Here is a 14,087-nt window from a genome sequence, read left to right as displayed (position 1 = left end):
GCCAAGTTGCTTAATTGAAAGAAGAATTATCTCAGGAAGTCTGATACAAGCACAAGCTTAGGAATAAGGAGAATGTTGATTTATGAACAAGCTTTTTTAATTAACCAGACAGCTAATATGTATTTTTCTGAAGAACAGCAGGGAAGAAGAAAGTCTGTTCTCTTTGTCAAGATCATCATTTTGGGAAAAAAACAAAACAAAACCAACCAAACACCCCCTCCCCCCCCAAAATAAAGATAAATATAATCCTTCTGGAGTATTGGCATTCCATTCACACCTCAACATTTAATAACCATAAGAATGGTTAGGTTAGAATTCTCTCAGCAGTCCTTCAGGAACACCAAGCAACATGACACACCTTCTTTGCTCAGCAGTAGAAGCAAGCCACACATTCTCTAACACAGAAGACATTATACCCAATTAATAAATCAGAGTTTCAGCTTCCTAAATAGTCTGACTATTGCTCCTGACTTCCAAATGGACAACTGATCCAGCCTGAATACTGTACAAACAGGTTTGTACCTTTAATGACCTGAGCAGGCTCCAGTCTGTCCTCCTAGCCAGAAAGTCCAAGCCCACAGCAAAGCTATTCCTCTGTTAATCTTCATTTTTTGTGGAAGTCAGGGACACATGCTAGGTCACATTCATTTCTGGGGATCAGAGGAGCTGTGGTCTGCTCAGGGTCACTCATCTAACTGGGAATTCTTTTTTTGGGAATAGGAGGAATGGGAAAAAATGCCTGTCACCTATACTGCCCTTTCCCATTTTCTCCGTCTGGGTAAGACAAAAAATTCTCTCTACTCTCCTTTTGCTGAATTTTATAAACTACCTTTTTTTTGTGCTTCATTATCTATATAGCTGTCACATGGGAACTATTCATCTCTAGCTTGGTCCTTTCTTAACTGCATTAAGGACACTGAATGGGCACCATCAATAAAGGGCACTAATCCCTTTGCCTCTTCCCACTGTGTTACTCATCAGCATATGATAGAGTTACATTTATGATTCTTCCCCTTATGGGATGCATCTCAGTTTTCTGTGCTGTAGAAAGGGCTATTACATTTCTACACACTTTATGTAAAAAATAAAATGCCAGCAGAATAACCTAGAGGACAACACGAGGGCTTCTGTAACCTAGTTCTGCCTACATAAAGGATAAGTAAAAGGAACAGAAGTAGAAACCAACGTGAAACTGGTGAAATTACCTGTAGTCTTCGGATCTGAATGTCTGAGAACTTCCTAACACCATTGTCAGAAGGCACCAAACGGTTGTAGAGAGCCTTACATAATGAAACAGATAGTTAATTAGCAACACCAGTACAGCCAAAACATCTTGGCCAATGTGGGCTGGGCTCAAATGCCTAAGTAAAGATCATACCTGGTCAGTCTGAGTGAGCTCATGGAGTATACGTGCATCAACAGCAGCAGCAACCAGGTTGTTGGCTGCAGTGATAGCATGGATGTCACCAGTGAGGTGAAGGTTAAACTAGAGGAGATAAAACATATCAGTTACCTCATCCTGCTGCAATTTTCATTTATTTCAGTTCACCATAGACAGATGGAAAGAGAGGTATTAACAGCAATGTTAAAGTGGGTGAGGATGGAGGGGGAGAGATTGCTCAGTGCAGTATATGGAAGAGAGGAAAGAATTCCTCTAAAACAGAAAATTCCTCCCCCACATTTATGTCACTTAAAAACTTCCAGAACAAAGCTTCCAAATAAAAAGGTTTGAGGTTTGTTTGCTTGTTTTCCATGAGAATAGTTCTCACAGGCTCCTTGACACCTGAGAAGACCATGGTGTGGCATGTCTGCATTGCTCTTCCTTCACCTTCCTTCTGACCCACTCTTTTTGCACAAACAGGTTTCACACATACATTAACTGAAGCTGCTGCTGCTCCCACAAAGATATCTGAGCTAAATTGAAACTAGCAACCTTGTGTAGTGCTAGCAGTAGAGCTGTAGTTGCACAGAGCTCTGCATAAGCTAACCACTCAAACACACGGTATCATCGGCAGAACTTGTAGACCATGTACTACACAGTGACACTGCTAATAGTTTTCTCGGTTCTATCTCATCAAAAGATAGTTTGAGTGGGTTTGCCAGCATGCGTTATCTAGCTGCACTGTAGCTATGATGACAAAAGGCTTGGGATATACAGCTTCTGTGACAAACCTGCATTATGGCAGGGGAGTAAAAGGTGTGGTTAAAACAATACTCTGTAGCTGAGCAGCAAAGGAAGATGAAACGGGGACATCAGAAAAGGTGATATGACAAAAGATCATACAATAACATTTTATGGCAGCCTTGCTATTGTCATCTTAAAAACCAGATAGCTAAAAGCAGAACATAACTAGTCACACACAGCAATTAAAAATCCTAATTAGTAAATGCTGATTGTTGTCTCATTCTACATACATGCAATAAGAAGCAATTACTACTACCTTGGTTCTGCAGTATGACCTCAAAAGTGTTTCAATCGCTACCATTTTCCTAGGATGAAAGCTGCATGCAGAAATATCCAGTGATGGATCAAGGTCATTAGTGTAACTAGTGACTCCAGATACTTCAATTTTACGAGACATGCATCAACTAAAACACCCCCACAAAACTGTGTATTTATACCACGTGGGTCATACTTAAAGAAAGTCCTTTCAGCCAGTTTCGTTCCAAGAGTGGAGCTGTTTCCCACTGCTGCATAGAGTGAAGTATTTTGACTCATCTTATTAACAATCCCAAAGAGGAGGAGATTATTTTTCCTGTCACATCTGTCTTTCACACATGTTCTTGGCACCTGACTAAATCAATATTCTGCCTCCTTAACATTTTTATCTTTTATGGACTTGCTGCATCAATTGGAACAAACAGCCCTTTTGATCATTTCTGCTTTTCTTCCTAAAATTGCCCTGTGTCAATCTATAGTGCACAAGACAAAGGTAGAATTCTACAGGCAATTACTCTGAGAATTGAGAGAAGCACGAGAGCACGTGCTACACGTGCCTTTCAATTCCCTGCCCCCAGACACAGGATTTTACTTGCTGCCAAGCCACATCAGAAATATTCTGCAGTGCCAGTCCCCCACAGGCTGAAGTCTTGGCATTACTGATTCCCAACTTCCCTTTTTTCCATTTCATGTTAATAATCTAAACCAGAAGTACACCAAAATAGCTCACAGAAAGAGTCGGTGACCACTGCTGCTGACAGAACTACTTAATATGCTTCCAAAATGTATTACATCATTATCACCTTCATTTCAATGCCGGGAAAAAGAGGCACAGGATGTGCTTTTCTCAAGGGTATACAGCAATTCAAGGCAGAGGAGGGAAGGGAATAGAGAACTGGGAATTCCTAGTTCTGCGAAGTTCCCTGACCATGCAAGCACCCTTCTGAAACAGCCAAACACATTTAAAAGAAAACCAAACATAAAACTGCTGAAATAAAGCATTCTTCAGAGTGCTACACTGGGCCATAAACAATAAAGATTTTGCAAGTTATCCAACAGCAGTATCTCTTCAAGGTCTGTGAGCTCTATGTGCAATGAGACTTTGTATAAAGAATTACCTCTTCCATGGGGATAACTTGACAATAGCCACCACCTGCAGCTCCACCTAGAGAGAGACAATAGTCAAATCACACAAATAAAGGTCTCTCTAGCCCAGAGTGGTATTACACGTGATTGTTTAATGGCTTTAAGAAAGCAGCTACTGTTGAGCAGCTTAGTTTATATCCCAGCATAGAACTTGAAGACAATGCTGAAGGTATTATTTTCTTAAAAGGAAATGCAATTGTAATGGGAATTATGCAGCCGAATGAAATCTCTGAATTCCATCTTCTCCCTTTTAGTTGAACTGCAAGCAACAGAACAGTTGATACCTTTTATACCAAAGGTTGGTCCCTGAGAAGGCTGACGAACACAAGCAAAGACATTCTGGTGAAGGTGTGCTCCTAAGGCTTGAACAAGACCGACAGTGGTGGTGCTTTTCCCCTCTCCCAGGGGAGTAGGAGTTATCCTGCAGTGAAAAACCAGAACAGACACAACTAAACCCTCGTAGTGGGTGAGGCTCAAAACACTTACAGGGCTAAAATAGTTACCCAGTAGTGGCAGTTAATGCCAATTCACATTCTGGGTTGGCTCAGACTTGAGCTAATCTTTACCAATTTGAACTTGGAATGAGATTGGCAAATTATAACTGCTGAAGACCTTCCTCTGAAACAATTTGCTAGTTATTTCTGACGGCAGGTTCCTAGACTAGGAGAACTCTGACTACAATCCAGTCTGCCCTTTGTAACCCTGACACGCATATCAGAACTATTCATCTCCAGGAGAGAAATGTTAAACTACATTCCCATGATTTGCCACAAGAGATAAATCCAGATTTTCACAGCATGTTTTCCTAAAACCCAGAGCACCCCATAGAGTCACTTTATCAAAAGACAGTAATTGAACAACATGCCATGCTAATAAAACTTCTTTTCACCTTGACATCATGTAAGTAACATCTCAGTTAAAGAAATACCTACCCAGTAACAACAATGTATTTGCCATCTGGCTGGTTCTTCAACCGTTTCAGAGCTGACAGATGAACCTTGGCTTTAGTTTGGCCGTAGAGTTCCACCTCATCAGGGAGCAGGCCAACTTCTCTTGCAACTTGATCAATGGGCTTGGGTATGTAAGACTGCGATATTTCAATATCACTTAAAGAAAGAAAGGTAAACCTGTAAGTCAAAGACTTCTCACAAATTCCCTGCTTCTGGACAACAAAGTACAAACACCTTGTCTGCATTTTAAAAGGGAAGCTTTAACCCCTCCTAGTTAAATGAAACAATCATACTGATACTGGCTACATCAGAATAGACAAAAAACAAAATACCAAAGTAAACAACAAAGCTATCCCTCAATCCTCCCCCCACCAAGAATACCTTTTTTGTAGGCAGTATCTTATGCTCCCTTATGGTATTTGTGTATTTCAAGTGATCTTTGGGGACTTGACACCAACAACTGCTACTTCCAGAAGCCAGGTATTTGCCTTGTGAGAATGAAAAATTTCCCAAATCCATGTGTCTCACTATCTGTTGAATCAGAAACTATCTAGCTGATCTAAAAAGTCTGTGTAAGTCCATGTTTGTGGCTTAGTATTATCGGGATGACACAAGCCTACACTTCAACATATGTCACAGCATCACTGCAAGTTAGCTATGCTCCCTTAGGAAGGCCTCACAGTTTTCTCTCTAGTTCTCTCTAAACTTCAATGCCAGCTACAGTCTACATATATGTATGCCCCATATTACACAAAGCTTGGGAACAGAAGTGACTACTATACTGTATTAATATTGCCAGTGGGTTCATTTGAAAGCATTACCTTGGAACTGGCATCTTTAGGGTCAGCTGGTTGTATTGGATACTCCATTTCCCAGGTTGGAACTTCTCCAGAAAACGCTGTGCGCTCTCCACTGTGCTCTAAAATGAGCATCAGAGGGCATTATAGCAATCAACTCTTTGAACCATGCTGGTTAACAATGAGACTCAGAAAGGTTCCCCTCCACCCAGCCCCATGTCTCAGTTTGGGATTAACAAAGTCCTTTGATTAAAGCATTTGCTAATAATCCAAAATGAGATTCTGCTCATAGTTTTCTTTAACACCCCCCCCCCCCCCAATAAAAAACCAAATCAAAAACCCCCACATCTATCCATCTACTGATCCATATTCCAGTGTGATTGATTTTTTGGAGTGCTCTGTGCCAGCAGGGTTTCTCAAGCAAAGCGGGAAACAGGGAGCTGGCTTATACTGTTACTCTCCTTCTTTTTATCCAACATACCTACAGATAGTTTAGGAATTACAGCCAGAGCATTGTAAGAGAAGCCCATTTCTTGCTGTTTTGCCAGCAGGCTCAAAAAAACCCCAACCCACTTCTCTGTCAAAAAACCAAACTAAACCAACCAACCAACCAAAACCACCCCCCAAAACAGCCTCCCTCCCCCCACCCCCAAAGTCACAAAAACCAAAATGCACCCCCTGGCCCCCCAAAACAAAAAAACAAACCCCACAACCGACGAAAAAACCTCTGTCCTAACATTTTCTTAAGGTCCATCTTCTTCCTCAGTTAACTGAATCAAAATTGTTTGGACTAGGAGTTGGAAACCCTAACTACACCTCTGTAAGAGCAAGAAGGAAGCATCAGTTGCCTTGGTAGCATGCTGGTGGTCAGAAGCAACATAATCTAGAAGTAAACGTGGAGGAGATGACCACATACCTGCATCAACATGGCCACAGTCATAGGCCCAACGCCACCAGGAACTGGTGTGATGTAGGAAGCCTTCTCCTTTGCTGTGCTGTATGCCACATCTCCTACAACTCTTTTTCCACTGGCCTTTGTGCTGTCTGGGGATTTAAGGAAAAAGTTCTACATCACATTTCACCAAAACAAAAGGGAAGCCAGCAGTGACTGAAGCTGAAGTATTTTCCTCTACTGGAGTAAACAAAACACAAGGTGAGTACTCAGAAAGATGCAAAGAAAACATAAGAAGTTAAAACATCAAAAGATTAAACTGTTATTATCACACTTCACTAAGAGTGTCAACAGCTCATGCAACACATCATAGAATCATAGAATGGTTTGGGTTGGAAGGGACCTTAATGGTCCTTCTAACCACCCTGCCATGGGCAGAGACACCTTCCACTAGACCAGGTTGCTCAGAGCCCTGTCCAACCTGGCCTTGAACACTGCCAGGGATGGGGCAGCCATAGCTTCTCTAGGCTATGTGTTCCAATGTCTCACCACCCTCACAGTGAAGAATGGGAAGAAGTATCTTTCCATTAAGCACCATTTATCCTCAGCCAGATAGACCTCTCCTTGAGGATGCAATTATTTTCTCAGTGGCACATAGCCCATGGAGCAGTCCAAAGATGACTCCCAAACAAATACAGGGGTGGAAAGCACAGATCAAATTTTACATCTGTGTAATAATAAAACACAAACAGAACATACAATATAGATGTCACCTGAACAATCCCTTCACAGCTCCTGCTATACTGTTGTGAAGGATTAGTACAGCTTCCAGTTTGAAGGAGATACAAACCAATGGTCTAGAAGAAGTGAGAGAAGAAACATGGCTGACTTGTTCCAAAAATCCAGGTTTACATTTGCTCTGTTCAATTTTGGAGGACACCTGGGCCCTACTACCAAATAAAATCATTTGCCTTTACAGAAACTGAAGACAGGAAGTGCTGAGCTACTCAACTTCTCATTGCCATTCTAATGACGGACTGGTAAATACTGCAGTTCACAGAGATCAGTATTGTCAAAACAAACCTCATAGGTGGCTTAAGACAGCATCAGTAGAATAATCTCCTTTTTCTCTAGGGAAAAAAGAAAAGAAAGAAAGAAAAGCTGCATCCTGCTGCACTGCATGGCCTGACAATTCAGAAGCAGATACAGCATTTTTTCCCAGTGGCGACCTTTAAGCTCACCCATAGAGACAGAAAAAGACAAAATGCTTTAGTTAAGTTAGCACAACCATCTAAAGAACTCACTGGTTATAGACACAGCATATAAAAAAAGAGAAAATTTAAGTCTCTCCTGGAATGGCAGATCCTCATTTCAGATATAAGGACTCTATGGAACTTCTAAGCAGTGTGAAAATCTGAAGACAGATTTTAATGCTGTTAACATTGAAATATATTGCATACAATAAGCATATGTTTGAACAAAACACAGTCAATTAACTTTAACATACATTTGGCAAGGGAGAGAAGAGAAACCAAACTCCTAAACAGCTGATTATGTTAAAACCAAAAAGAGAGAACAAAAGCAGCTCCTGCCAACTCTGATTTTTTGCTGCATTATTACTGACAATTAGCAGTTTGGATGCTTTTGCTGTGGTTGTGCTTTAAGCAACAGCTCTTCCCCCTGAAGTTCAAAGCTTGAATGACATCACAGCTGTTAAACAGTGTTTCTACAGCCACTGTCAGTTTTGTTGCCTGAACTGCAGGCCAATCTGGCCTTCCAGCCCAGAGATCAGTTTAATTAAGGTTGCAAAAGGCAAATAACATAATCATAGTTTCTTCCAAGGACACCAAGGAGGCCTACCTGCTACCCTGACCAGGAAGACTCTAGGCCCAAGAATGATGAAAACAAGTAGGCACACGAAACACAAATAGCCTAATCCGTTACACAGACGTGGTGACCACAAGCTAAACAGACCCCCAGTCCTTGCCTCTGCATCTGCTCCTCACGCCAAGCACTGCTGAGCACAATTTAGGATTAACTTAACTTCTTAACAACTTAATGCTTGATTAGCCTTAAAACATCATTCTTTTGAAGGAAAGCTCACATATAACACTTTCTGCCTCTCCCCATAATTTTACCTTCTCAGTATTCCTCATTACATTCTTAAAAAAAACACAAACAAACCAAAACCAGTTACAAACAGTAACTGTGACACTATAACCATTCCCAGTGCCTGTGTTTTCCTTAGTCCCATAGGTTCTGTAGCCAACTGGAACACATGAGAGAGCACCTGAGGACCCTGATATCAAAGTGAAAGGCATACCTACACACATGGACTGAACAGGTAAGATGGTCTCCATCTACCTCCAGAGACAGCTGCGTGACAGACAGCCTGAGCGTAGCTTCTGGACTGGAGCTAATTCAGCTACTTTCAATAGATAAGGGCTGGGAATATTCGCATGACTTTCAAGCAAACTTTTGCCAATGTACATACAATTCTAACAAGTTTCTGATGGATATATGACTGTAAACACACAAGCCCATACATGACCCTTATCTATAAAACATTAGATCACCTGCTTCCAGTCTGTTTATTTTCTGTACAGCACTGGGAAAGGCGTTTCATGAGAGATCCAACACAGTCTGATCTTATAGGCCTATGATGGCACCTTGATTCCCAGTACATGAAGATATAAACAAAACATCAAGTCAAAGCTTTCTGTATTTTTCTAGCTCTTCTGGTGTTTAAAGAGCATGGCACCAAGATACACAGAGGCTGAACTTCCTTTGCTGCTCTTATATCCACTGTTCAAGATTTCCTGTTGGCTGGGGTTACAAAACCCCACAGCAGAAGAGGACTCTGAACTGGGTTGCTTCCTCCATCAGGACTCGGGAGAGGGACACTCCAGAGACTATGACATCTCTGAGAATATTCTCTACCTGCACTGCTCTCTCTTCCTGTAGCAGAGCAATTTCTACAGTCCTGGAATAAGGCATTTAAATTTTTGTTGGACTAGCCCTCTCACTGCAGCAGTGAGAAAGACAAATACAATCCAGCCTGGAAAGGGAATAAGACACAGTTGTTTGCTCTAACAGAGGTTTCAGAAGATCCTCCTTCCTCTCTCTCTAGCTGGAGACCTGGAAGAAATTCTGTTCAGCTCTGGTACATGAACACAAAACCAGATGTGCCTAAACTACCTACTCTAGCCTCCAAACTGGCAGCCTTGGGAGCATACAGGTCACCTGCCATTCAAATACACAACAGCTGGATTTGCATGGCATTATGTGGCTATAACTTTTTTTAACTCCAACTTGGCAAGCCTGCATGAAGTCAAGGTCCTGATATGTCAAATCATATTGGCATTTGCCTGAGAGGGCACCCTAAGTTGCAAAGTACGGGTATATTCAGAGATTGCCATGTCCTTCAGCTGTAACTCACATCTACATCTAGGAGACACCGAGCTGGGGGCACTTACAGCCAATGTAAGATGTATTGGAAATGTGTTATTTCTCCCCTCATTCCATTCAAAGCACTATCACAGCTAGCAGCAATATTCTATCTGTAGAATATTGCTGCTAGCAATATCTGTACGGAGATGTAGCTGGAAAAGCTGGCAAACTAGCTACTGTTTTTTTTTCCTGTAGCATTACAATTCCCACAATTCTGGCACCAATTTCCCAAAAGATTCATCTGAGAACTTTTTCACAACCTATCAGAAAGCAAGAAAGCGGCAGGAAAGCTCAGCAGCTTCAGAAAACCACAGAAAAAGAAGTCCATGACATCCATTATTTTGAAACCTCAGAATTTCCATGGCACTCTATCAAGTACCAGACTACCAAGTCTCACAATGACATTAAACATATTGCCATGCAACACTGACTAGGCTCATAACTCAGTGCACTGCCCAAGGTGCACTAATTGCAAGAGTTAGGGATGTGTCCTCAGAGATGCAGTTCACATCAAGCCTGAAAAAAAAGGTCATACTGTACATCAGAAACACAATGGTAGTTTTATTTGCAACGTGTTAATGGGGGAGATTCCAAGCCGTTCTGTTTCATGCAAATAAGCAGTGACCCTATGGGTTTTGGCGAATTGCCTAAGTTTGGGTACAAATACATCAAACAACAAACAGCAGCAGCAGATGACTTTAATTAGACAGAGGATTAATGTTTTTAAATGCAACTCAATGTCATCTTTGAGGAACAAGACTTCTGAACAGAAATTTCTTTATATTCCATTAAATAATGGCAACAGAATGACTGATTAATTATGAAAACTACCTTCTAAAAGCTATGTGGGTGTAGTACAGAGATAGTTGGATGGTGACTAATTTTCCATATCATTCAATATCTGTAATTTGGATTTAAAATGAGATGAAAACAGAAATTGCCAGACTGCCTGTTCCTTCTTTACAAGGAAGGAGTAGCTAAGTGAAACCCTACCCTAAAATCCATTATGTTAAAGCACTTTGTTCTGTGCCAGAGCCACTGTCACCAAATACTCTTGCAGAAGCTGCTTTGTTTCAAGACAACAGCCATTCAAGCTTAAGAAGTTAATGTTGTGACTCAACAAATCCCCAGCTACTTGCTTGCCATTTATGTATTTCAAACAGAACAGCTTATAAGATCTAACTGCAAAGTAATGACGGCAAAGCTGTGCGCTCACAAATGGCAACAGCAGCAAGACTTCACTATGTAGCTGGAGCAAATTACATGGAAGGAGTAGCTAAGTGAAACCCTACTCTAAAATCCATTATGTTAAAGCACTTTGTTCTGTGCCAGAGCCACTGTCACCAAATACTCTTGCAGAAACTGCTTTGTTTAAAGACAACAGCCATTCAAGCCTAAAAAGTTAATGTTGTGACCCAACAAATCCACAGCTACTTGCTTGTCATTTATGTATTTCAAACAGAACAGCTTATAAGATCTAACTGCAAAGTAATGACAGCAAAGCTGTGTGCTCACAAGTGACAACAGCAGCAAGACTACACTATGTAGATGGGGCAAATTACACGGATATTCTTTTGCTGTATTCCCTAGCCTCCTCTTTCCTCTACTAATCATCAGCATCATGGAAGGCAGAAATAAAACTGCCACTGATCTGCTTTAGGACAGTACTTCAGAACCTCTTTTATGCTAGCTTCTTCAGGGGTTGCAATCATTACCTAAGACAGACTTAAAAGGGAAAGAAGTCCTATTGACTAGAAACACCAAGGAAACAGTATCCTTGTACTTACTTAGCAACTGAATTCATATACAAATAAACACATTCCCACTCTTTATACATTACCCACACACCTGGCACATGGTTAATTCCACAGTCTATTACGATCGCACCAGGTTTGATCCATTCACCTTTCACCATTTCAGCTTTACCAGCTGCAACCACCAGGATATCGGCTTTACCAACCTATATGAAAAAAAAGGCAAACAACTCTGTATCACACTGACTGTGGAAAAATGCAGAGCTGCTTCAGCAGCTTCAATTGCATGAAACTGTGCGCTCACCCATTGCTACTGAAGGGATGAAAGGGCATCGTCAGCAATTAAAGGCAGCTAGCAGTTCCTTGGCATGGACAAATTCCTGTGATCAGAAATTATGGCCTATTTTCACACCCCTACCTTGAATGACTGCTAGTCAACGCTTCCTTTGAACCTCCTTTGAACTCCTCCATGATTCCCAAGTGGATCATACAGACTACTTTTAGATAAAATTAAAGCCTTCTCCATATTCTTATCTTTCTCCCTTCAAATATCCTACATATTCAGTTGTTCTTTTCAATGCTAGAAATACAACCAGCACTCCTCAGTCAGCAGCCAAGAACAATCCCTGCACGTTCACCCTGAAGTGAACTCTTAAGCGTCACTTCACTTGTCTTGAGATTTTTACGTCCAGGATTGTGTAACATACAACTCCAGGGAAGCTACCTGTAATTCAGCACTAATATTTGATCAGACAGTACTCAGGAAATTTGACAGATTTGGTCACAAAGCTGGTGCTGAAGACACTGATTAAAGCTCGTCAGTTCCTGCACTGCTTCATTCATGTTTGCTTAGGAAGTTGATAACCCTTGGAAGTTTCTCTTTTTATCTTCAAAGTAGATAAATTATTTTTAAGATTTCATTAAGAATTAGTACTTCAATTGTTAATCAACCTAATGACAGTCTTATTGAACAGCAGCTTAGTGGCATGAAGCATTGCAGTATTTCTGATCTTTGTGAGTTATATTCAAATACACCTACCCCCTTTTCAGCTTTAATACTTGCCTACAGAGCCTGGCAGTGTTGATTGCTCTATGAAATCCAAGTAGGTGGCAGCACAGCAACACACTATTTCTGTCATTCTCACTGCTAGAGAGGAAAATGGTACCAACTCACAGTCATAGAAAATAGACTGGAAAAAAAAACCAAACTTGAAGAAAGCATTTTCCAGCCATTAGAGCAAAAGAGTACCTGGCCCTTCTGGGAAGAAAACAACCCCCAAAAAGCCAAAACCAAACATGTTGTCTTGCAGGCCACTACATGGAGGAAGGGATGTTTAAATTCTCAGCACTTGCCCAAAGAAAATAAGAATTTTACTGTTATAATTAAACCCCTCTAATTAAGGGCAAAAAATAACCAAGATCCTATTCCAGTGTAAGTATTCACACAGCCATGCAATGAACAGAACTGGCAAACTGATTCAGATGAAAGACGAGCCAGACCTAATGACTTGGTAGAAATACACCAAGCAGGGATGTGCAGACAGCACTGGCTTGCAGCAGGTAACTAACAGACTCATGCATCCAGCCTGTTCTTACCTCCTCCGCCAGTGTTGAGGTCTTTGAATGGCAAGTGGTTACAGTTGCATGATTCCAGAGCAGCAGATCATGCATGGGAGCACCAACAATCTTACTGCGACCAACCACTACAGCCCTTTTTCCTGCAACCTGGATGCCTGCACCACAGAAAGTAAAAATAGGCCATTGTACAAACTAACCCAAACAGCTCTGGAGTCTTTTGGTCAGTTTAAGTCTGGCTCTGGTACTTCAGGATAGTTGTGGTTTAAGCCCCAGCCAGTAATTCAGAATCATGCAGTTACTCCCTCCCTTCTTCCCTTCCACCCTCCATCAGTTCCCAGAGGGATAGGGAAGAGAACTGAAAGAATATAAATCCCACAGGCTGAGATAAGAACAGTCCAAATAACTAAAGGTATAATACAAAACTACTACTGCTAATAAGAATAATGATAAGGGAAATAACATGGGGAGAGAATATAAAACTTAAAACGGAAACAAAAAATAAAAAAAACAAACCAAAACCAATAAACACAAGCGATGCGCAATGCAATTGCTCACCAGCTGCTGACTGATACGCAGCTCAACCCGAGCAGCAATCTGGCCTTTCGGGTGACTCCCCCCCAGTTTATACAGTGAGCATGACCTGCTGTGGTATGGAATACCCCTTTGGCTAGTTCAGGTCAGGTGTCCTTTCTCTGCTTCCTCCCGGCTTCTTGTGCCCCTCCTCACTGGCAGAGCATGAGACTGAAAAGTCCTTGACCAGGGTAAGCATTACTTAGCAATGACTAAAACAATGGTGTGTTAGTTTGTTCTCAGACTAAATCCAAAACCACAGCATTGCACCAGCTACTAGGAAAGAGAAAATAACTGTTATAGCTGAACTCCAGACAAGGATCTATTTTTCTTCTCGGTTGTGTGTGACAGGGAATTGGAGTTGGGAGGGAGGAAGGAAGGACCACTTTAAAACCAGTTTTTTTACTATCTGAAAAGGCAGAGATGACATGCGGCATCTCAACAAAAGTTTTGATGTGAAGCACAGCCTTGCAATGTGCATAATTTATCCTCTTACTGAAGACTACTGCA

The 14,087-nt window shown here is 41.3% G+C and overlaps 1 protein-coding gene across 1 annotated transcript in view; it reads right to left on the bottom strand.

Moving 5' to 3' along the window:
• MTHFD1 (methylenetetrahydrofolate dehydrogenase, cyclohydrolase and formyltetrahydrofolate synthetase 1) overlaps positions 1 to 14,087 on the bottom strand; it is a 45,081-nt gene that overhangs the window by 17,476 nt on the left and 13,518 nt on the right. Inside the window, exons 7-15 of the mRNA XM_057416080.1 lie at positions 13,026 to 13,162; positions 11,524 to 11,635; positions 6,250 to 6,377; positions 5,358 to 5,455; positions 4,519 to 4,692; positions 3,871 to 4,007; positions 3,559 to 3,605; positions 1,379 to 1,486; positions 1,206 to 1,280 (exon numbers count right to left, since the gene is read on the bottom strand). Coding sequence (XP_057272063.1) covers positions 1,206 to 1,280; positions 1,379 to 1,486; positions 3,559 to 3,605; positions 3,871 to 4,007; positions 4,519 to 4,692; positions 5,358 to 5,455; positions 6,250 to 6,377; positions 11,524 to 11,635; positions 13,026 to 13,162 — 1,016 coding nt within the window. The remainder of the gene's footprint in view (positions 1 to 1,205; positions 1,281 to 1,378; positions 1,487 to 3,558; positions 3,606 to 3,870; positions 4,008 to 4,518; positions 4,693 to 5,357; positions 5,456 to 6,249; positions 6,378 to 11,523; positions 11,636 to 13,025; positions 13,163 to 14,087) is intronic.

The sequence above is a fragment of the Pezoporus wallicus genome, unplaced genomic scaffold (assembly GCF_028554395.1).
Source record: "Pezoporus wallicus isolate ANWC-B61680 ecotype Strahan unplaced genomic scaffold, APGP_CSIRO_Pwel_v1 scaffold_2146, whole genome shotgun sequence".
NCBI classification, from domain to species: domain Eukaryota; kingdom Metazoa; phylum Chordata; class Aves; order Psittaciformes; family Psittacidae; genus Pezoporus; species Pezoporus wallicus.
Note: the sequence above shows the minus strand (reverse complement) of the source record. Positions and strands in the feature narration are given on the sequence as shown.